Source organism: Sarcophilus harrisii, chromosome 5, assembly GCF_902635505.1.
Source record: "Sarcophilus harrisii chromosome 5, mSarHar1.11, whole genome shotgun sequence".
Lineage (NCBI taxonomy): Eukaryota > Metazoa > Chordata > Mammalia > Dasyuromorphia > Dasyuridae > Sarcophilus > Sarcophilus harrisii.
This window is the reverse complement of record NC_045430.1, coordinates 124,449,775-124,472,854: the sequence shown is the minus strand read 5'-3', so window position 1 is coordinate 124,472,854 and position 23,080 is coordinate 124,449,775. Positions and strand designations below refer to the sequence as shown.

Here is a 23,080-nt window from a genome sequence, read left to right as displayed (position 1 = left end):
ATTTATTCATATCTTATGTATCTTTAATATTAACTCCTTACCAGATTTTGACTTGGGAATGGAAGGGGAGAAGTCAAAATGGTTTAAGAAGAAACATTTTTACCTAGCTCACTCACATACCACCTCCACAGTCAAGAAAACATGCCACACCCAAATTCTAATTGGAAAAGCCAATAAAAAGACAGTCACTATTCTATAGCAGCTTAGGAAAACAGAAAGGTCTACAGTCACTAGAGTGGGTGCCGGCCTAAGGCCAGCATAGAGGCAGTGGGAGTGGTGTATTCCAGCACCCAGGGACAAAAAAGAAGTAGAGCCAGAGAAGGAAAGAAAAGAGATCTCAAGGAAACCCTGAAACTCTTACTGAGAACAAACAAAAATGGATACTATTTAGAAGCTCTGTCCTGTTACCCAGTTCTAGATCATAGTTCCAGGGCAGAGAGGAGTGGTCCCAAAGGCGTACCTGGGAGTCCAGCTGTTTACTGATGAGTACGGAATAAGTTCCAAAAACTTAACCGTGTGGCTCTGTGCCCAATAGCAAAGTTAACAGTTCTAACCTGTAACCCAACACATAAACCTGCAATGAAATAACCAGGGCAGGAGACCAAGACTAAGGGAGAGTGACCATCCAGTTGTTCTGGATCTACAGAATCTCTCACTGGGCTCAGAGTACTTGATACTTGAGTCTAGTAGCATTCTATGGAAACTCAACTACACATAAAGCAAAAGACTCAATTTGGATCAGAAACTTGCAGAACTCAGAGCAAGAGGGCAGTGAACAGATCTCTCCCTAAATCATACTACATCAGAAGCAATGGAAACTTGGAGGGCTCAGGCTGAGCTGAAAAAGCAGGAGGACATAAAAGACAGAATCTCAAACCAGATATCTCCCATCCTCAGAAGTAAGTAGAGCCTAACACTAACTTAAAGTTCAAAGTCAAGTAGTCTGGAAGAATGAGCATAAGGAGCTTCTCTAGTGACAGGGAAGCTCAAGACAAACACAGAAGAGATTGCATAGGAAATGAGGGCTTGCAATGGTATTCCAGAAGGCAAAGAATCTAGGATTACAACTAAAAATAACCTACCCTGTAAAACTGAACATAATCCTACAGGGGGGAAATGAAATAAAGGATTTTCAAGCATTCCTAATCAGAGCTGAATAGAAAATCTAACATTCAAACACAGGACTCAGTAGAAATACAAAAATAAAATAAAATAAACAAGAATGGGAAATCATAAGGGACTAAATAAAGTTAGTGTTTTCATTCCCATATGAGGAGATGATACCTGTGAACCCTCAGAACTTAAACATCACTAGGAGTCTAAGAGGGAGAAAAGAATGGAAAAGTAAACAAAAGGAATGCATGGGAAAAGAAGGAAGGAGAGAAAGAATGAGGAAAAGTATTTCACATAAAAGAGGATCACAAAGAAGAGTTTATATAATCAAGAGGGAAATATGGGAGAAAAATACTTGAACCCCTCTCATCTGAAGTGGTACAAAGAAGGAAGACTACATCACAGTTGGGAAACTTATCTTACCCAATAGAAAAATTGGAAGAAAGGGGCTTAAGAGAAAGAAAGATAGAAGAATAAAAGGGAGAGTAGATTAAGGAAGGCAGTGAGAACAAAACAGGCTCAAAACAGAGACAAAGTAAAATAGAAGATAAATATAAGAGAATAAAATGGAGGGAAATGAATAGTCAGCCATCATAACCATAGATGTGAGTACAATAAACTCACTCATAAAACACAAGTGGATATAAAATGGATTAGAAACCAGAACCCAACAATGTTGTTTTATTAAAAAAAAAAAAAAAAAAAACATACTTGAAACAGAATGAAATACACAGAGTTAAAATAAGATCTGGAACAGAATCTATTTTGTTTTAGCTGAAGTAAAAAGGGCAAAAGTGGTACTCTCTATTTCAGACAAAGCAACAGCAAAAATAAACCTAGTTAAAAAAAATAAATTGGGAAACTACATTTTGTTGAAAAGCAACCATAAACAATGAAATAAAATCAATACTGAACATATGTATACCACACAGTATAGCTTCTACATTCTTAAGGGAATTATTAGATGAGTTACAAGAGAAAATTGCAAGTAAACTATAAATAGTGGAGGACCTAATTTTATCCCTCAGCCTTAGATGAATATAATCAGAAGCTAGGGAAATGAAAAGAATTTTTAAAAACTTAAAAATGATAGCCCTCTGGACAATACTGAATGGAAACAGAAAGGAGCATACCTACCTTCTCAACGATGTATGACACCTTTACAAAAACTGGTCATAGGAACAACAAAAAAAACTTTCATTTAAAAAGAATCAGAAAATATTAAGTACATTTTTTTCTGATAATGAAAAAATTGCATTCAATGAAGAGCCTTTGAAGCATAGATTAAAAATTAATTGGAAATTAATTAATCTGAAAGAATAAGTGGTCAAAGAATAAATCACAGAAACAATCAACAATTTCCTTAAAGATAAAGATGAGACAACATACTAAAATTTGAGGTATGCATCTGAAGCCGTTCTTGAAGAGGAAATTTATATCTCTAAATACTTGCATCAATAAAAGAAAGATCAATGAATTTGGCATACAACCAAAAAAAAACCCTCAAAACCCAACAAATTTCAAATCTCCAATTAAATATCAAACTAGAATCACAAAATCAAAGGAGATGTTAACAAAATTAAAAATACAAGAGTCAATGAATTAGTAAATAAAAACAAGGAGCATTAAAAATGAATGAATGAATGAATGAATAGGCCATTGGAAAATTTGATTTTTAAAAAGGCAACTAAATTACCAGTATCAAAAATGAAAAAAAGTAAATTCACAACAAATGAAGAAGAAATAAAAGTAATTATTAGGAGTTATTTTTCCTAATATGTGCCAATAAAACTGATAATCTAAATTAAATGGATGAATATTTTACAAAATACTTAAACCTCTATTAGGAAAAAAATATTTTGAACAAGCCATAAATGAACTAACTCCCTGAGAAAAAAATTCTAAGAACAAATGGATTTACAAGTGACTATTTCCAAACATTTAAAGAACAATTAATTCCAGTACTACATAACAAGAGACAGAGAGGATTACAGATGGCAAAATGAACAATTTTGATTATATAAAACTGCAAATTTTTTGCATAAACAAAACAAATATAGCTAAAATTAGAAGAGAAGCAGGTAAATGAAGGGGTGAAATCTTTACAACTAGTTTCTCTGATTAAAGTCTCCATTCTAAGATTTATAGGGAACCAATTCAAAGATATAAAAATAAACTATTTCTAAAATGACAAATGATAAAAGGACACAGATAATTTTCAGAAAAAGAAATCAAAGTTATCAATAACTGTATCAAAAAATTTTCTAAATCACTGAGAACAAAACAAATTAAAATTACAAGGTTTCACTTCATACCCATTAGATTAGCAAAGCTGACAAAAAAAAAAAAAAAAAAAAAAAGACAAATACTGGAGGAGCTATGAGAAAACAGGCTCAGTAATTCACTGTTGATGGAGCAGTGAAGTGGAAGCAATTTGGAACTATGCCCCAGAAGATATCAAACTGAATATACCTTTTGGCCTAGCAACACCATTTCTAAGTATATATCTCAAAAAGATTAAAAAAAAAAAAAAAAAGAATAAAACACACGAACAAAAAATAGCAATAGCAGCTATTTTTCATAATGGCAAAGAATTGGAAACTCAGGGAATATTCAATCATTGAGGAATGGCTAAACTTATAGTGTGTGTTATATACATGTCTGTATGAATGTATGTATATATGTACTAGAATATTATTTATGTTGTAAGACATGACTAAGGGATAATTTCAGAAAAACACAGGAAGACTTCTACAAAATGATGCTGAGTGATTTTTTTACAATAACGTCAGCATTATAAAGACAAATAGTTTTGAAAGATTTAGAAACTTTGATCAAAACAATGACCAAGCACAATTCCAGAAGACACAAGATGAAACATGGTACCCACCTCCTGAAAGAAGAGGGGGATAGACTCATACTACAGATAAAAAAAATTTTTTGGACATGGTCAATGGAGAAATTTGTTTTACTTAACCATACATATTTATAATAGGATTTCTCATTTTCTCAATTATGAAGGCATTAGGGAGAGAATGCTGATCTGAAAATAAAATTAAAATCACATTTTTAAAAGTGTAAAACAAAAAAAAAATGCATAGAACTGTTTTAACATGTAATTTCGGAAATAAATAACATATTATTTTAATTAAATTTCAGAAACAGTCAGAACTAAGGTCTTGACAGGCAATATTTAATGTTACAATACACTACAAAATTAATCTTTGACACCTGGATTGATTAAACCATATAGAATTATTCATGGTCTAAATACTATTTTATCCTGATTTTGCACAGCATTTTCAATATTATTTAAGAACCGGAGACCATAACAGAAGTCAAAGCAAAATAAAAATGAAACACATCTCCTGATTGTTTATTATCTTCCTGAGTCAGATGAATGTATTTTTCTTTTATACTTCTTACTTAGGACTCTGGGTATAACAAAAATCAAATTAATTTAAACCTACTACTGGAAACATTCAATGCCCACTATAAGAAATCAAATATGATTATTTAGAGCCTGCCATTAAAGAGCCATGAAATTATATATTTCTGAATAACTTAAATCATAACTAAAATGCCTGGAGAACAATTTGGAACTATGCTCAAAAAGTTATCAAACTGTGCATACCCTTTGAACCAGCAGTGCTACTACTGGGCTTATACCCCAAAGAGATTTTAAAGGAGGGAAAAGGACCCTCATGGGCAAAAATGTCTGTGGCAGTTCTTTTTATAGTAGCTAGAAACTGGAAATTGAATGGATGCCCATCAATTGGAGAATGGCTGAATAAATTGTGGTATATGAATGTTATGGAATATTATTGTTCTGTAAGAAAACGACCAGCCGGATGATTGTTCAGAGAGGCCTGGAATTACATGAACTGATGCTAAGTGAAATAAGCAGAACCAGGAGATCATTGTACATGGCAACAAGAAGACTATATGATGTTCAATTCTGATGGTCATGGCTGTCTTCAACAATGAATTGATTCAGACCAGTTCCAATTGTTCAGCAATGAAGAGAGCCATCGACATCCAGGGAGAGGACTGTGGGAAATGAGTGTGGACCACAACACAGCATTCTCACTCTTTCTGATGTTGTTTGTTTGCATTTTTGTTTTCCTTCTCAGATTTTTTTTCTTTTTAGATCCAATGTTTCTTGTGCAGCAAGATAACTGTATGGATATGTATACATATGTTGGATTTAACATTTATTTTAACATGTATTGGAATACCTGCCATCTACGGGAGGGAGTGAGGGGAAGAAGGGGAAAATTTGGAACAGAAGGTTTTGCAAGGGTCAGTGTTGAAAAATTACCCATGCATATGTTTTGTACATAAAAAGCTATAATAAAAAATAAAAATAAAGAAAAAAAATAACAACTAGAAAGCATTACAAATGGTAATGAAAAACAATGCAAAATCAATTTTAATGTCATAAACATAAACAACAAATGAAGATTCCTATGAAGATTTTACAAGTAGAATAATCTTCCCATAAATTCTTATTGTATAAGATGTTGAACTGAACAGATAGATTACATAGCATAAGGACAAGGAGATCATTATATACTTCAACAACAATACTATATGATGACCAGTTCTGATGGACCTGGCCATCCTCAGCAACGAGATCAAACAAATCATTTCCAATGGAGCAGTAATGAACTGAACCAGCTACGCCCAGAGAAAGAACTCTGGGTGATGACTAAAAACCATTACATTGAACTCCCAATCCCTATATTTATGCCCACCTGCATTTTTGATTATCTTCACAAGCTAATTGTACAATATTTCAGAGTCTGATTCTTTTTGTACAGCAAAATAACATTTTGGTCATGTATACTTATTGTGTATCTAATTTATATTTTAATGTATTTAACATCTACTGGTCATCCTGCCATCTAGGGGAGGGGGTAGCGGGGTAAGAGGGGAAAAAATTGGAACAAGAGATTTGGCAATTGTTAATGCTGTAAAGTTACCCATGCATATAAGCTGTAAATTAAAAAAAAAAAAAAAAAAAAAAAAAAAAAAGATTACATAGCATAATTCTGACAGTCTTGACAAAAAGGTATCATCTTTTAAAAGGGAAACTTTTTCTACCTTTAACAGATACTAGGAGTTGAAAAATTAGGATTGAAATTAAGATTGAAAAAAGGTTCTATATCACCAACCATAATTTTTCATTTTACCTCCAGTCCTATACTATCAACTGTCTAAAGAACATTTTTATTTGGGTATTTGATCATTACCTTAAAATCAAACTGTTTTAATTGATCTCCTTTCTACCCACCGCAATGCAAAAATGCTTATCTACCCTTTTGAATTTAACTATATTACTAGCCCAACTATCATTCCAATACAAAAAAGGTGGGCTCATTCTTATTTTTATTAATAGCTTTTTATTTACAAGTTATATGCATGGGTGCCAAACCTTTTGTTCCAATTTTTCCCCTCCTTCCCTGCACCCTCCTCCCCTAGATGGCAGGATGACCAATACATGTTAAATATATTAAAGTATAAATTAAATACAAATTAAGTATACATGACCAAACCGTTATTTTGCTGTACAAAAAGAATTGGACTCTGAAATATTGTACAATTAGCCTGTGTAGGAAATCCAAAATGCCGGGAGCCAAAAATATAGGGATTGGGAATTCAATGTAATGGTTCTTAGTCATCTCCCAGAGTTCTTTCGCTGGGTGTAGCTGGTTCAATTCGTTACTGCTCCATTGGAACTGATTTGGTTCATCTTATTGCTGAAAATGGCCAGGTCCATCAGAATTGATCATCATGTAGTATTGTTGTTGAAATATATAATAATCTCCTAGCCCTGCTCATTTCACTCAGCATCAGTTCATGTAAGTCTCTCCAGGCCTTTCTGAAATCATCCTGTTGGTCATTTCTTACCAAACAATAATATTCCATAATATTCATGTACCACAATTTATTCAGCCATTCTCCAATTGATGGGCATCTACTCAGTTTCCAGTTTCTGGCCACTACAAAGAGGGCTGCCACAAATATTCTTGCATATACAGGTCCCTTTCCCTTTTTTAAAAATCTCTTTGAGATATAAGCCCAATAGTAACACTGCTGGATCAAAGGATATGCACAGTTTGATAACTTTTTGAGCATAGTTCTAAAGTGCTCTCCAGAATGGCTGGATGCATTCATAATTCCACCAACAATGATTATTAATGTCCCTATTTTCAGTGGGCTCATTTTTAAATCATTTCTTTTTTGCCCTCAGCCAATGAACTAAACATACATTGTTTGAAATGTGTTCAAATTTATTCTAACATGAACTGATGTTGAGTGAAGTGAATAGAACCAGAAGAACATTGTACACAGTAACAACGCTGTGCACATAGGTCAACTTTCATGGACTTTGCTCTTCTCAGGAACACAATGATCTAAGATAACTTTAAAAGACTTGTGACAGAAGCCTTGTGATGGAAAATGTTATCCACATCTAGAGAAAGAACTGTGGAACCTGAATGCAGATTGAAGCATACTATTCACTTTGTTGTTGTTTTTTTCTTTCTCATGGTTTTTCCCTTTTGTTCTGATTTTTCTTTCACAACATGACTAATGGGAAAATGTTTAATATGATTATACATGCATAACCTATATCATATTGACTGTTATGTTTAAGAAGTATGAGAGAAGGGAGAAAAAATGGAAGTCAAAATCTTATAAAAGCAAATGCCACCAAGATGTCGCAGTGGATGGAGCACCAGCCCTGAAGTCAGGAAAACCTGAGTTCAAATCTGCTCTCAGACACTTAACACTTCCTAGTTGTGTGACCCTGGGCAAGTCACTTACTTGCCTCAGACAAAAAAAAAGTAAATGTTAAAAACTAATGAATACATTTTTTTTTTTAAACAATGTATTCTTTCCTCTTCATTCCTAAAAGATACAAACCTAGCTAATTCCAGGATTTTCCTTCTTGAACATATTTTCACACTACATATTTCACACTGGATTAACTTTCCCAAAACGCACAATGTGTTATTCTTTTGCTCTAGAAATCAATAGCCCATAATGCTTCATATTGATGACTACTTTGAGCCAAGTTTTAGCCAAACTTAAATATTCACAGTATCTCATTGTTGTCTTCCCACTGTCGCCTTCATGCCCCTGATTCAGTCTCCCATTCCCAGAATGGGACTTTCCTTGCCCAGCCCCTATCTCTTACCTGCTGAGATTGTCACCCCTTAAAAATCCGACTTTAAAAGTTCAATTTTAATTACCTCTTGCATGAAGTCTTCCCCATTAAATTTAATTGTTGTGGGGGTACCCACAGCAATCGAACTTTTAATTCTCTTCAAAATTCATATAAAAAGTCTTTTCAGATCACTCTTTTGCTCTTTTCATAGTTTATCCTAAATTATAGTTGTGTATATATGTCTTATTAAATTACATCTTCCCCTACAAATTGACCCAATTAGAAAAAAAAAAAACAAAATGTCTTTTGATTCTAAGGTCCCATTGGTAGGTATATAGAAAGATCCCATGTACATTAAAATCCCTCCAGCGTAATCTTTTGTAATAGCAAAGAATTAGAAGCAAAGTCAAAGTCCATTGATTGGACAGTGACAAAAAGAAAAGTAAAGTAAAAGTAATGCAGTAATATTTCATTACATTTACTTTTCTTCCTCATGAAATTGTGACTGGTCATTCTGTTGATCACTTAGTATATTTAGTAATAAGTTGATAATTTTGACAATATTGCTGTTACTATACCAATTGTTCTCCTGATTTTGCTCACTTCATACTGTATCAGTTCATATAAATCTACCCAAGTTTTTCTAAAACCAACCCCTTCAGCATTTCTACTATAATAGTATTTCATAACATTCATATACTATAACTTGTTCAACCATTCCCCAAATGATGGACATCCCCTCAATTTCTAATTCTTCACCAACCACAAACAGAACTGCTATAAATATTCCTATATAAATGGGTCATTTTCTAGTTCCTTGATTTCTTTGGGGTATAGAACAAATAAGTTGTATTACTGGGTCAAAAGATATATACAATTTAGTAGCTTTGGGGACATATCTCCAAATTGCTATCCAGAATGGTTAGATGAATTCAAAGTTCTATCAGAATTGCATTAGTGTATCTATTTCATTGCATCCCTGTCAACATTTGTCAAGTTCCTTTTCTCTGATAATTGTATATTTAATATGTTTGATTGATCAACCTCTAAAATCAAGAGCAAGCATTCTCTGTAACTGAGATATGCTAGCAGCCTTCCCAATATGATCAGACGTGGAAAGATGACCAAAACCAGATTGTAGAGAGCTTTAATGCTGAACAGAGGTGTTTTCAATTATTTTAATGGTAATACAGAGCCAACGAAGTTTCTAAAACAATCAAGCAATAAGCCTTTATTACAGCAACTTCAATTAAGTCTTTAGACTAGGAGCACTTTGAAAGCAAGGAACGTCTTTTGCCTTGCTTTATATCCCCAGCATTTAATACAATACCTGAAATATAAAAGGCACATTCTAAATGTTTACTAATTGACAATAAAGGGCCAAGTATTGTATTAGGATGCAAAGAAAAAAAAAGCTTATCCTCAAGGAGCTTACATTTTAAATATATACCTAAGTATATATAGAAAAAAACTATCAAGTATTTTGCTTGGGAAGGCTTTAGGAGCTGGAGGATCAATAAGGGTTTCATGTAGATGGTAAACTACTTAAAATGAATACTGAAGAAAAAACAGATTCTGAGAGAGGAGGAAGGAAAGAATTCTAGGTATGTGGGACAGGAAGTCCAATCTAGAGTTAAAGATGGAGTGTCCTCTGAAAAGAAAAGAAAGAATCCAATTCGACCAGACTGTAGAATGTAAGAAGTAGAATTATGTATAATAAACAAGGAAAGAAAAATTAGGGCCAAGCCTTAAATGAAAAGTAACAATATTTAGATCTAATCCTAGAGGTGAAAGAGAGCCATTGGAGTAAACTAAGAAATCTCAGTAGAGAGAGACAATAAGGCTCTGAACAATATAATGGAGAGTAAGCATCAGTTTTGAGATATGTCAAATGACAAAATTTGGCAACTGAACAGATATGAAGGGTAAGGGCAAGATAATGGAGGGTATACGGGACAGATATGGATGGCAAGAATGAGAAATAAAGGATACTGCTGAGATTGTGAACTAAGAAGATAGGAAAGTTGGTGAGAGAAATTAAAAAGTTGGGAAGAATAGGTTTAGGGTAAAGGATAATAATTTCTGTTTTAGACATGTTGAGTTTGAGATTTTTATGGGCTATCTGATGGGAAATGTTTGAAATGAGAAAAGAACACCTAAAATGGTGTATTACCATTACCATTTTGCCCAATAGAGGGCAAAATACATATGAAAAGCAGGGGAGTGACAGTGTCTGAACTGTGTAGAATAATTATTTGCCAATTCTGTGCAGGATGGATTAAAAAAGATTAGATTCAAGAACCAATGAAGAGGGCCAATTAGGAGATGGCAGAGAAGTAATGAATATCTAGATTAAGACAGGTGTAGTATGAATAGAAAGGAAAAAGACAGATGCAAAAGATTTTAAGAGGATCAGTTAATCAATAAACATTTAAGTGCCTATAATGTACCAGGTTATGCTAAGCACTAGGCATACAAAAAGAGGCAAAAGAAGTTGCTCTCAAGTAGCTTACAATTAAGAGTTACAAGCAAATATGTAAAAACAAGCTACATATAGGACAAACAAGAAAAAATTAAGAAGGGAGCTACTAGAATTAAAAGATTGGGAAAGGCTTACTCTACAAAAACGGAATTTTAGTTGGGATTTAAAAGGAAACAAGGAGACAGAGATGAAGAACATTCTAGAAATGGAGAGAGTCAGATACAATGCCCAAAACCAAGAGATGGAATGAACTGTTCTTAAAACAACAAAGAAGCCAGCATCACTGGACCAAAAAATATATGGCAGAGAATAATGTATAAGAAAACAGGAATGGCAAATGGGGCTAGGTTATAAGTTTTGAATGCCAGAGGATTTTGTATTTGATTCTGTAGGTAACAGAAAGCCCTTTTAGAGGAAAAGGAGAATGGTCAGAAAAATCACTTTAATGGCTAAATGGAGGAAAGATTAAAGTACAGAAAGTCTGGGGACAGGCTAATCTGCCAGTAAGCTACAGCAACAGTAAGAGCATGAAGTGAAAAGAGCCCATCCCGTGGGGTAGCAGTATCAGAGAGGGAGTATATTGCACACATCTTTCAAAGGTGAAAAGCAATATGGTGAGTGAGAGACAGGATGACTCCTAGATTATCAGCCTGAAAAACAGAGGAGACAATTTTGCCCTCAAAGGTAACAGGAAAGTTAGGGGATTGAGGAGAAGGACTAGAGGGAAAGATGAGCTCTATTTGGGGCATACCGAATTGAAGATGTCTACTAGGCATGCAGTTTGAGATGTCAGAAAAGAAGTCTGAGATGTTAGACTAGAGGTGTCAGCAGAGACTAAGGCAAAATAGGTAGAACTAAGAATATCAGCATAGATGTAAAAATGAAACACAAGAGTTGATGAGATAGTCAAGTAAAGCAGTATATAGAGGGAGAAGAGAAGAGGTCCCAGGACAGAGCGGAGGAACACATATAATTGGAGGATGTAACCTGAAGGAAGACCCAACAAAGGTGAGTCAGACAGCCAAGTGGAGGATCAGAAGACTGCAGATAGAAACAAGATAGCATCAAGAAGAGGGTGGTCCAAAAAAAGGGAAGAGGGTGATCAACAGTGTCAAAGGGCACAAAGAAGTGGAGAAGAATGAGGAATGAGAAAAGATTACTAGATTTAGCAAATAAAAGGAATCCACTCCACTTACAGTCAAGAAGTCAATCCTCTGGGGCAGCTAGATGGAGCAGTGGATAGAGCACCACCAGCCCTGAAGTCAGGAGGATCTGAGTTCAAATATGACTCAGACACTTACCACTTCCTACCAGTGTGACCCTGGGCAAGACACTTAACCCTAATTGCCCTCGGAGGGGGAGGAGGGAGAGGAGAAGAGGGAGAGGATGGGAAGGAAAGAAAGAAGAAAAAAAAATCAACCCTCAATCTGTCTCTCTGCAATGTCCATCTACTGAACCTGATTCTGTTCTCTAGTCAACAACAAATCTAATCCCTGGTCCAGATAATCCTTCAAATAATTGGAAAAGAGCTACCAAGTTCCTCTGAGTCATCTTTTCTATAAAATTAACATTCCCAATTTCTTCAACTAATATGACATTTACTCATGTCTCTTCACCATCATGACTATTCTTCAACTATCAATATCAATTATAGCACCCAGGGAAGAATACAAGGTGATGTGTTGAATATTTTGACTACTTAAATGTTAGGGGATAGCTTTGGTTCTTACGTATTTCTATTCTTATCCTAATTTTGTTGCTAATGCTGATCTACCTCTACATACTTGCATCTGTATACTCTGACCTTTAATGAATTTCTAAGGGGTGGAGGATGGAGTGGTGAACAGTGATTAGAAAGAACCACTGGAAGGCAAAGAAAAAGGAAAATATGGTCACTCAATGGAACAGAAAAATCTCAAGCTTTCAAAGACCAGAATGAAACCAAAAATTTGACCTCAAATATTAAGACCCACGAGAAGCATAAATAAGTACAATGGAGAAAAAAAAGATAAGGGACTCAATAGAGCTAATCTGTTTACATCCTTAACAGGAGAATGGTACTTGTAATTCTTAAAAAAACTATCACTAATAGTACAGTTAGAAGGAATACAGATAAGCAGTATGGTTATAAGATGAATTTGAGGGAATAACATTTTTAAAATGACATCAAGGGTTGAGAAAGAAAAGTATACTGAGTGGAGTGGAGAGATAGAATGGTATAAATTATTTCATATGAAGAGGCCTGAAAAGACCAATGAAAAGGAAGATGGGAGGATGAGCAAAGAGCATCACCTGAACCTTACTCTCAGAACTGGCTCAAAAAGGAAATCATATAGACAATCAATTGAATATAGACATCTATTTTATCTAACAGGGAAGTAAGAGGGGAAGAGATTAAGTAAAATAGCTAAGAGGTGGAGACTGACAGGAGAGGGCAGAGCAGGGGAAGTGGTAGACAAAAGCACAATACTGGTGAGGAGGGAAATAGTGAAAGGAGAGAGTGGACAAACAGAAGGAAGAATATAATGAAGGAAAATACATATGAAATAATCATAAATGTGAATGTGCAAATTAGAAGAGCAAGGAATAGTTTACCTGTCAAATCTATAGGATGGGGAAGAATTCATGACCAAACAAGAGATGGCCTTACAAAATACAAAATATATAAATTGGATCATGTTAAACTAAAATGCTTTTTTTTTTTTTTTTTTTTGTACAAACAAAACCAATGGAACCAAGATTAGAAGGAAAACAGAAAGGTGAGAAACAATTTATATTTCTGATGAAGACTCAAATCTTTATCAAATTTCTCAAATATAGATAGAGAACTGAGTCAGATTAACAAGAAAACAAGCTATTTCTCAACTGATAGTCAAAGGATTTTAACAGGCAGTTTTCAGATGAAGAAATTAAAGGTATTTATAGGCATATAAAGAAGTGTTCTAAATCATTTTGATTAGATACATGCAAATTAAAACAACCTTGAGATACTACTTCAGATTGGCTAATATGGCAAAAAAGGGAATAGTGTAAGTGAGAAAACGGAGATACTAATGCACTATTGGTGGAGTTGTGAATTGATCCAGCCATCCTGGAGAGCAATTATGCCTAAAGGACAACCAAATTGTGCATACCCTTTGACTCAGCAATACCACTACTGTATCTGTATCCCAAAAAGATCATAAAAAAGGGAAAAGGACCTATATGTGCAAAAAGATTTGTAGTAGACTTTTTCATGGTAGCAAAATATTGGAAATTAAAAGGATGCCCATCGATTGGGGAATGGCTTAACAGGCTGTGGTATATGAATGAAATGGAATATTATTTTGCAATAAGAAATGATAAGCAGATTTCAGAAAAACCTGTAAAGACTTGGATGAACTGGTGCAAAGTAAAATGAGCAGAAGCAAGAAAACATTGTACACAGTATCAGCAACATTGACAATTAACTATAAGTGACTCAGCTCTTTTCAGTAATACAATGATCCAAAACAAGTACAAAGGACTCATGAAGGACAATGCTATCTATATCCAAATAAAAAACTGATGGACTCTGAATGTAGATTGAAGCATATTTTTTTCACTCACTTCATTACTTAATGTGTTTCTTTTTCTTTTTCACCTATTTTCTCTTTCACAACTGTGACTAATATAGAAAATATATATGTGTAAACTATATCAAATTGCCTACCATCTTCAGAAGAGGACAGAGGAGGGAGAGAGAAAAGTTTGGAATTCAAAATCTTGCAAAAAAAAAGAACATTAAAAATTTTATTGATATATAATTGAGGGGAAAATACTACTGAAAAGCAAAAAAAAAAAAAAAAAGGAATGGCTTCATCAAAAACAATTTATGACAACCTGACCTTCCAGCATTTGATAAATCTGAGAAAAACAATTAATGGGGGAGGGGGAAATCTTTGCTACACCACTTGGTGAATATATGTTTAATATTGATATTACTTCATAATCTACTCTCCCTTATCTCTTTTAATTAGATCTATCTTTGCTTTTATTTGATCTGAGATCAGGATTGCTACCCTTGCTTTTTTTACTTTACCTGAAACATAATAGATTTTGCTCCAGCCCTGTACCTTCATTCTGTATGTATCATGCTTTAATGTATTTCTTGTATACATCATATTATAGGATTCTGTCTTTTAATCTAGTCTGCCATTTGCTTCCATTTTATGGGAGAGTTCATTCCATTCACATTCACAGTTAAAATAATTAATTCTGTATTTCCTGCCATGTTATTTACCCTAAGTTACACTTTTCTCTTTCCTTTCCCCCTTCTCTCCTCCCCAGTATTTTGCTTTTGAAGGCTACCTCCCACAAAATAGTGCTTCCTCTCCCTTTAGAGCCCCTCCTCCTTTTCACACCTTTCCCCTAATACTTCTGTTTTCTCTTCTATTCGTCTTTCTCTTTCTTTTCCCACTTTCCCTCCCACTATCCTATAAGGTGAGACAAGTTTCTCTGTGAAACCAAATATATGTAATATTTTTTCTTAAAGGCAAATCTGATGAGACCAAGATTCACACAATGCTTATCTCCCTCCCTTCTTTCCCTCAATTACAATAGGTTTTCTTTGCCTCTTCATGAAATGTAATTTCCCTTATTTTACCTCCTTTTTCCCCTTTTTCCATTGAGGGAGAAATCTTTGACATAAAAAGTTTTTTATTAAAAATCTGACACCCAAAATATACAAGAAATTGCAATATATGTTTAAGAATTAGAGCTATTTCCTATCATTTAAGTGGTCAAAGTATAAGGACAAGATTCTCAAAAGAAGAAATACAACAATGTTCCAAATTATTAATAAGAGAAATGCCAATAAGACAATTCTGAAGTTCCTCATCACACCTATTAAATTGGCAAAGGCAGCAAATCAGGAAAATGGCAGCTGCTAAAGAGGCTATGGTAAGATAGGCATACTAATGCACTTTTTGTGGCACTATGAATTAGTCTAGGCATTCTGGAAAGCAATTTGGAACTATATTTCAAAGCCACTAAACTCTACATACCTCTTGATCCAAAGATACATATACTTCAAAGACACACAGGACACAAACACACAAAAATATTGATGGCAGAGCTTTAAGTTATAACATGAAACTAAAAGTGGTAACCTATCAAATGGGGAATAGCAGAACAAACTGAAGCTATGAATGTAATGAAACATTATAACACTATAAGAAATGACAAAGAAGAAAGATTCTAAGAAATTCTGGGAGATCCATATTGAACTAAAACAAAGTAAAATAGGAACAATGTGCACTATTATAATAATGTAAAGGAAAATACACAACTCAGATAATGAAATGAATAATCAGGACTTCATGGGGGGAAGAGGAAGGGAACAAGTATTTATTAATATGTGCCAGGCACTAGATTAAAAATGCTTTATCAAAAAAAAGTTCTTTACAAATATTTCATATTTTATTTCAGAAAACCAATCATGAAAGTTTCCCTTCCTCTCATTAACTTCCCCTCCCCCCTCATAGAGGTGATGAACTAGAGAAAAAAAATAAAATGAACATGTCCAGACATGACCAATGTGTTGATGAATTTGCTAGACTATACTTATTTATTATAAGACTATGAGGATTTCAATTTGGAAGTAGTATGGAAAAATAAATGGCTCTAAATTCAAAGGACATGGATTCATATCCCAGCTCTGATTGATGTTGACTGCCTGTATGATTATAGATAAATCACTTAACTTTCCTGAGCCTCAGTTTTCTCTTCTATAAAATGAGAGATTCAGACTAGATGTCCTCTAAAATCTTTTCCAATTCTATAGCTATAATTCCATAATTGATCTATGATGATGTGAAAAAAAATTTTTAAGTCAATAAAACATTTTAAAATATACAGGAAGAAAAAATTCAGAAGAGGACAAATTGCAATTTTGTTATTAATTTAATGTACATTTTTAAATAAACTGTACATAACAGAATTTTATAGCTTTATATACAATCCTCTTTTTATTCTTTGATATTGAAACATTTCTTTCAATTAATGATTAGGTTCATAATAAAGAAAACATTTTTAAGAGATATAAAAAACCTCAGTGAATTAATACACCAAAAGATCAGTTAGATTTGAAAAGTTATCAAATATGATGGGAAGTAGTGATCAAAGAAAATGTAAAACATAGCTACAATCTTAATATAAAGGCAAGATTTGTCAAATTGAATTGAATTAGAGATCCACATGAATACACACATGTCTAAATATGTATATATCTAGGTAAATCACATATACATGATAGATACATGTATGTTTATGCATATGTGCACATATTTATTTATATATACATGCTCTATTATGAAGGAAGGAAAAAAAACCTTTATCATTTTCTACCTGTGTAACATTAGATAAGTAATAACCTGCATCTCGGTTTCCTCATTTGTAAAATGTGGGAATTGTACCACATGGTCTCTGAGGTCCTTATCTAAAGTGCTCTTTTACTAATCCCAGGCACTTCACTCCCTGCCCCAGGCAGAGGAGTTGGAATACTTCTTACTCCCCAGTTCTACTTCCATGCTCTTTCTTTACATATATTACTCAATAACCTTTCCCACTTTCTTGAATGTGATTCAATCAATATGTCCAACCCAATCAAAATTTAAGTAACTGTTATCTAACAACTTAAAGGGAACTGTCTTTCAACAATTTCAATACCTGGCTCACAATCTTTCTTACCTCTTCAACTCCTGTCCTCATGCTAGGGGACTTCAATATAAATACTGATACCTCCCTCAAATACCCAAACCTACCAATTCTTCAGCTCACTCATTTCCCATATAACCTACTCCTCCACCCCACTTCAGTGATATAGACAGTCATACCCTTGATATTACCATTACCCACAAATAGTCCTCTTCAGCATTTATGAATGACATTCCCCATCTGATCAGTCTATCATTATTCCACCTTGTCCTCCTGCCAGAACAACTCCAAACCTCATTCCTCATCCTTACCATGACCTCCAAAATCCTTCAACCCTATAGTTATTCCCAGACTATTACTCCTGCACTAGTAACACTCTCCTCCCTACCCAATCATGTGCCTTTGGTGAACCAGTTCAACACTCGCTGAACTCTCTTAAATGCTTTACCCTCTTATCTCACCATCAATCTTGCCCTGCCAAATCTCAAACTTGGATTACTCCCACCATCCAATATCTTCCTTTTCTCTTATTCACATGCTGCTAAGCGAAGCCACAGAAAAACATGAACCATGCTGACTAGGTCCACTACAAATCGGTTACATGATCTCACCTGGGCTCTTACTATGGCAAAGAAATTGTTTATATCTCTTTAATCCATTCACTATCTCACAGCTCCTTTTCCAAATTTTTCCATTACTTTTAAAACCTCCCATCGTTCCCTCAGTCCCAGCTCTGAGCTGAGAACTTTTCCTCATATTTCACTGAAAAAATTGAGGTCCTTTGCTAAGAACTCCCTCTTCTTCCCTCTTCCTCATCTCACATCATTCAAATAATTGTCTTTCCATTGACTCACATGAAGAGATAGTCCTTCTCCTTGCCCAAGCAAGTCCCTCTACAACCACAAGTGATCTCTTCAGTTGTTCTTGTCTTCTCCTACAGAGTATCCCTTCTATTATCCCTAAATTCTCATTAATCTTCAATCTCTGTCCACTGGCTGTGTCCCTATTGATAACAAATAGACCCATACCTCCCATAACCTCGAAAAACCCTCACTTGAGCCATCAGCCCCACTAACTAATGTCTCATATCACTCTCTCTGCCCTTTTTAAGGCTAAATTCCTTGAAAAGGCCATCTAAAAGAGCTGCCTCCATTTTCTTTTTTCTCACTTTCTTCTTAACTCTCTAAAGACTGGCTGAAGTCTAATTTTCAACATCATCATTGAATTGAATCTGCTCTTTCCAAAGTTGCTTATCATAAAATTGAAATGATCACCTTCTGGCCTAGCTGTACCTGATCTAAAACTATATTATAAAGCAGCAGTCACCAAAACCATTTGGTATTGGCTAAGAAATAGATTAGTTGGTCAGTGGAACAGGTTAGGTTCACAAGACAGAATAGTCAACTATAGCAATTTAGTGTTTGACAAACCCACTTTTGGGATAAGAATTCATTATTTGACAAAAACTGCTGGGATAACTGGAAATTAGTATGGCAGAAATTAGGCATGGACCCACAACTTAACACCATATACCAAGATAAGATCAAAATGGGTCCATGATTTAGACATAAAGAACGAGATTATAAACAAAACAAACAAAACTAATGTAAACAAGATTAGAAGGGGAGCAACAAACTGGGAAAACATCTTCACAGTTAAAGGTTCTGATAAAGGCCTCATTTCCAAAATATATAGAGAGCTGACTCTAATTTATAAGAAACCAAGCCATTCTCCAATTGATAAATGGTCAAAGGATATGAACAATTTTCAGATGATGAAATTGAAATCATTACCACTCATATGAAAGAGTGTTCCAAATCATTATTAATCAGAGAAATGCAAATTAAGACAACTCTGAGATACCACTACACACCTGTCAGATTGGCTAAGATGACAGGAAAAAATAATGATGAGTGTTGGAGGGGATGCGGGAAAACTGGGACACTGATACATTGTTGGTGGAGCTGTGAACGAATCCACCCATTCTGGAGAACAATCTGGAATTGTGCCCAAAAAGTTATCAAACTGTGCATACCCTTTGATCCAGCAGTGTTTCTACTGGGCTTATACCCCAAGAAGATACTAAAGAAGGGAAAGGGATCAGTATGTGCCAAAATGTTTGTGGCAGCCCTGTTTGTAGTAGCTAGAAGCTGGAAACTGAATGGATGCCCATCAATTGGAGAATGGTTGGATAAATTGTGGTATATGAATGTTATGGAATATTATTGTTCTGTAAGAAATGACCAGCAGGATGAATACAGAGAGGCTTAGAGAGAATTACATGAACTGATGCTAAGTGAAATGAGCAGAACCAGGAGATCATTATATACCTCAACAACGATACTGTATGATGATGTAATCTGATGGAAGTGGATTTCTTTGACAAAGAAGACCTAATTCAGTTTCAATTGATCAATGATGGACAGAAGCAGCTACACCCAAAGAAAAAAACACTGGGAAATGAATGTAAACTGTTTGCATTTTTGTTTTTCTTCCCGGGTTTATTTCTACCTTCTGAATCCAATTCTCCCTGTGCAACAAGAAAACTGTTTGGTTCTGCACACATACATTGTATCTAGGATATACTACGACATATTCAACATATATAGGACTACTTGCCATCTAGGGGAGGGGGTGGAGGGTGGGAGGGAAAAATCAGAACAGAAGTGAGTGCAAGGGATAATGTTGTAAAAAAAAATTACCCTGGCATGGATTCTGTCAATAAAAAGTTACTATAATAAAAAAAAAAAAAAAAAAAAGAAAGAAATGATCACCTTCATAAAATTCCTGAGTGTCCTCTTCTCTTCTGACAATACAACCACCCAAGACAACTGGACTGCTGCAACTGTACATCTAGTTTTTTCTTTATTCCAATCCATGCCTGACTTCAGCTTTCAAACTGATCTTCCTAAAAACTTAAGTCTGACCATATTATCCCCTCTCCCATTCAATAAATTCTAGTGGCTCCCTTCAGAGTGAAATATAGAATGCTGTCTTTTAAAGTTCATAAACTTGCAACACCTTAATCACCACTGTGTCATCTTCAATTCTGAGACATGGATCTCTTGGCTGTGTCCTGGATAGTCCTATCTCCCAACTCTAAACATTTTCACTGGCTATCTCCTCAGGTCTGGAAAGTCTCCCTCTTTATTTCAGTGGCTTCCTTCAAATCTCAGCTAAATCCCCACATTATAAGAAGCCTTTCCCATTCTTAGGGTCTTCCCTCCCTGGGGGTATACACGATACCCCCAATTTATCCTATCTATCTATATATATCTTGATTACATCTTCCTTTGAGCATAGACTGTCTTCTGGATCTTCTGCCTTTCTTCATATCCCTAGTGTTTAGTATCTGGCATAGCAGTCACTTTATAAATCCAAGTGGGAGCATGAATCTGGCATAGAAATCAATCAGTAATTTCTAGTTGTCTAAAATAACATCATAAGTTAGAATAGGGAGTTATCAGGAGTGGACTAGAGGAAATTAAGAGACTACAAAAAGCTATTTTTCAGGCTCATTTTGACAGCAAAAGGACCTGTAGCATTTACTAAATAACAAATTACTAACTTATGCCAAAAACAAAAGACTACACCTAGACAAGGATCTAATGTTAACCCTAGAAAAATGGGCTGCAGAGTACTTGAAGGACCCTAACACCTCACTCTGAACTACCTCTTTACTCTGAACCCTTAGTAGAAGGAAGGTAACCAATCCCTCACCTGGACGAAGATGAGCATGGAAAGAAGGGGTTAAGGCATGGCGTGAAATGGACAAGCCGCACCGAAAGAGGTCGGGCACCGCAACGTGTTTAGGAAAGGGAGGAAAAAAAGGAAGCATTGAGGAAGGGCCAGTAAAGACTTCGCGGACATCGGGCTGTCCCCGAGCGTGGCGTTTCCCGAGAGAGAAGGAAGGCCGGCAAGTCTAAGAAACTGTCAGCAGATGGGGCGCCTGTGACAAGTGAGCGCGCTAGTTTGCTGATCCCGGAGGGAAAGGGATCAAGGTACAGCTTTGCGAGGGCAGGGCGCGGGAAAAAGGTTAGGAAACAGAACTATCCGCAAGCGTTAAAGGAAAGAGGCAGAGGAGAAAACAAGGGGTGCGTGTGCGGCGGCGGCAGGGACTCGGGATGTCAAGAGGGTGCTGGCGGGAAGTTGGCACCTGAGAGGGATGCCCCGAGAGGTAAGGAAGTGTTCCGGGGTAACAGGCGGTGAGGAGCACGGGGTGGGAGATTCAGGGGTCGGAGGTCACACCGAGAGAAGAGCGGGGTCGGGGGCAGAGGGCAGGGGTCAGGGGCAACCCTCCCGCCTCGGCCCTCGACTCACACAGCTCGGAGTAGCGATGGCAGCCCCGGCCGAGCTGCTGCAGGTACCGCTGCAGGACGTCCGTGAGGAGGTGGCAGGCGCTGAGCTGCACCGAGTCCCAGCCCAGCGCCTGGCAGATCTGCGCCACCGACACCCGCAGCAGCGACCGCGAGTAGCTCTCGCACATCCCGCTCCACGGACTCCCGCGCCGCCTCCGTCTTCGCCGCTGCCCCACTCCCACTCGTGCTTCCAACCTCAGCGGGCCTCCTGGGCCATCGTCCGGGACTCCCCTCCACCGCCACCACGTAGGGGAAACCGTTTCCCGGACTCCCGGCGTCTACCTCAGAGCCTCAGCTCCGCCGGGCGCGCCAGCCTGAGAGCAGCCATTTTGGATTCGCCCCGCCTCCGTTTGGGGGCGGTCTCTTCGGCGAGGCAGCACTAAACTGCTGCCGAAAGCATCGATAAGCAGCAATTCCCACCCCGCCCTCTGCCCATTGATGATTCCGGCTGTCTTCCTGGTCCCACGGACTGCCGGGGCCGCCACTCACATGGACTTGGGGCTTCGCTATTTGCCGGGCGCTTCCCTCCGCTCCGCAGCCCGGCCCCGGGCTTGGGGGGGAGGGAGCCGTAACAAAGTCATACATTTCCATTCTGCCGACGAAGCCGAACCACCGGCCCTGATTCCCACCCTCGCTTTCTGTAGGGTCAAACGCGGGATCGGAGGGGGCTGGGGGAGGGGGCGGTTTCCCGCGGCCGGGGAACCCACGTGAGAACGCGGCTGCTCGCGGACACATCCAAGCTGGCTGAGCCAAGTTACAGCGCAGGCACAATCACGTACGCCTTCTCCGCACAAGCTCTCACCGTGCCGGGGAAACATGCGTTAAGCCGTTGTGGTCGCTTAACTTTCTTTCCAATTAGCAAACGCCCATCTTGCCCAATACTCGCGCGCGCTCACGCCTACGCACGGAGAAGCAATACGCGTAGTAGAAAAAGATCTCCACACTGGCCGCAGTCCCCTCCGAGCTTTCCATTCTTCTTAGACATTACTCCCCACTCTGTACTTTGCAGTCCAACGACAATGGCCTCCTGGCCGCCCGTCCCACGGAACGAAACACTCCCTCTGCGGAGTCTGAGCATTTTTTTCTGGCAGTCACCCACGCCTGCAGTGACTTTTTTTTCCTTCTTTATCTCTGCCAACCGGCTTCTCTGGCTTTTAAGTTCTGTCTTTTACAGGAATTCTTCTCCAATTCCTTTTTTTTTTTTTATCTAATAGCCTTTTATTTCCAGGATTTATACATGGATAACTTTACAGCATTAACAATTGCCAAACCTCTTGT

At 36.8% G+C, this 23,080-nt stretch overlaps 1 protein-coding gene across 1 annotated transcript in view; it reads right to left on the bottom strand.

The window, feature by feature from the left end:
* TAF3 (TATA-box binding protein associated factor 3) overlaps positions 1–22,136 on the bottom strand; it is a 229,250-nt gene extending 207,114 nt beyond the window's left edge. The window contains exon 1 of the mRNA XM_031938510.1: positions 21,765–22,136. Within this exon, the coding sequence (XP_031794370.1) occupies positions 21,765–21,930 (166 nt within the window). The 5' untranslated portion in view covers positions 21,931–22,136. The remainder of the gene's footprint in view (positions 1–21,764) is intronic.
* Between the last annotated feature and the right edge of the window lie 944 nt (positions 22,137–23,080).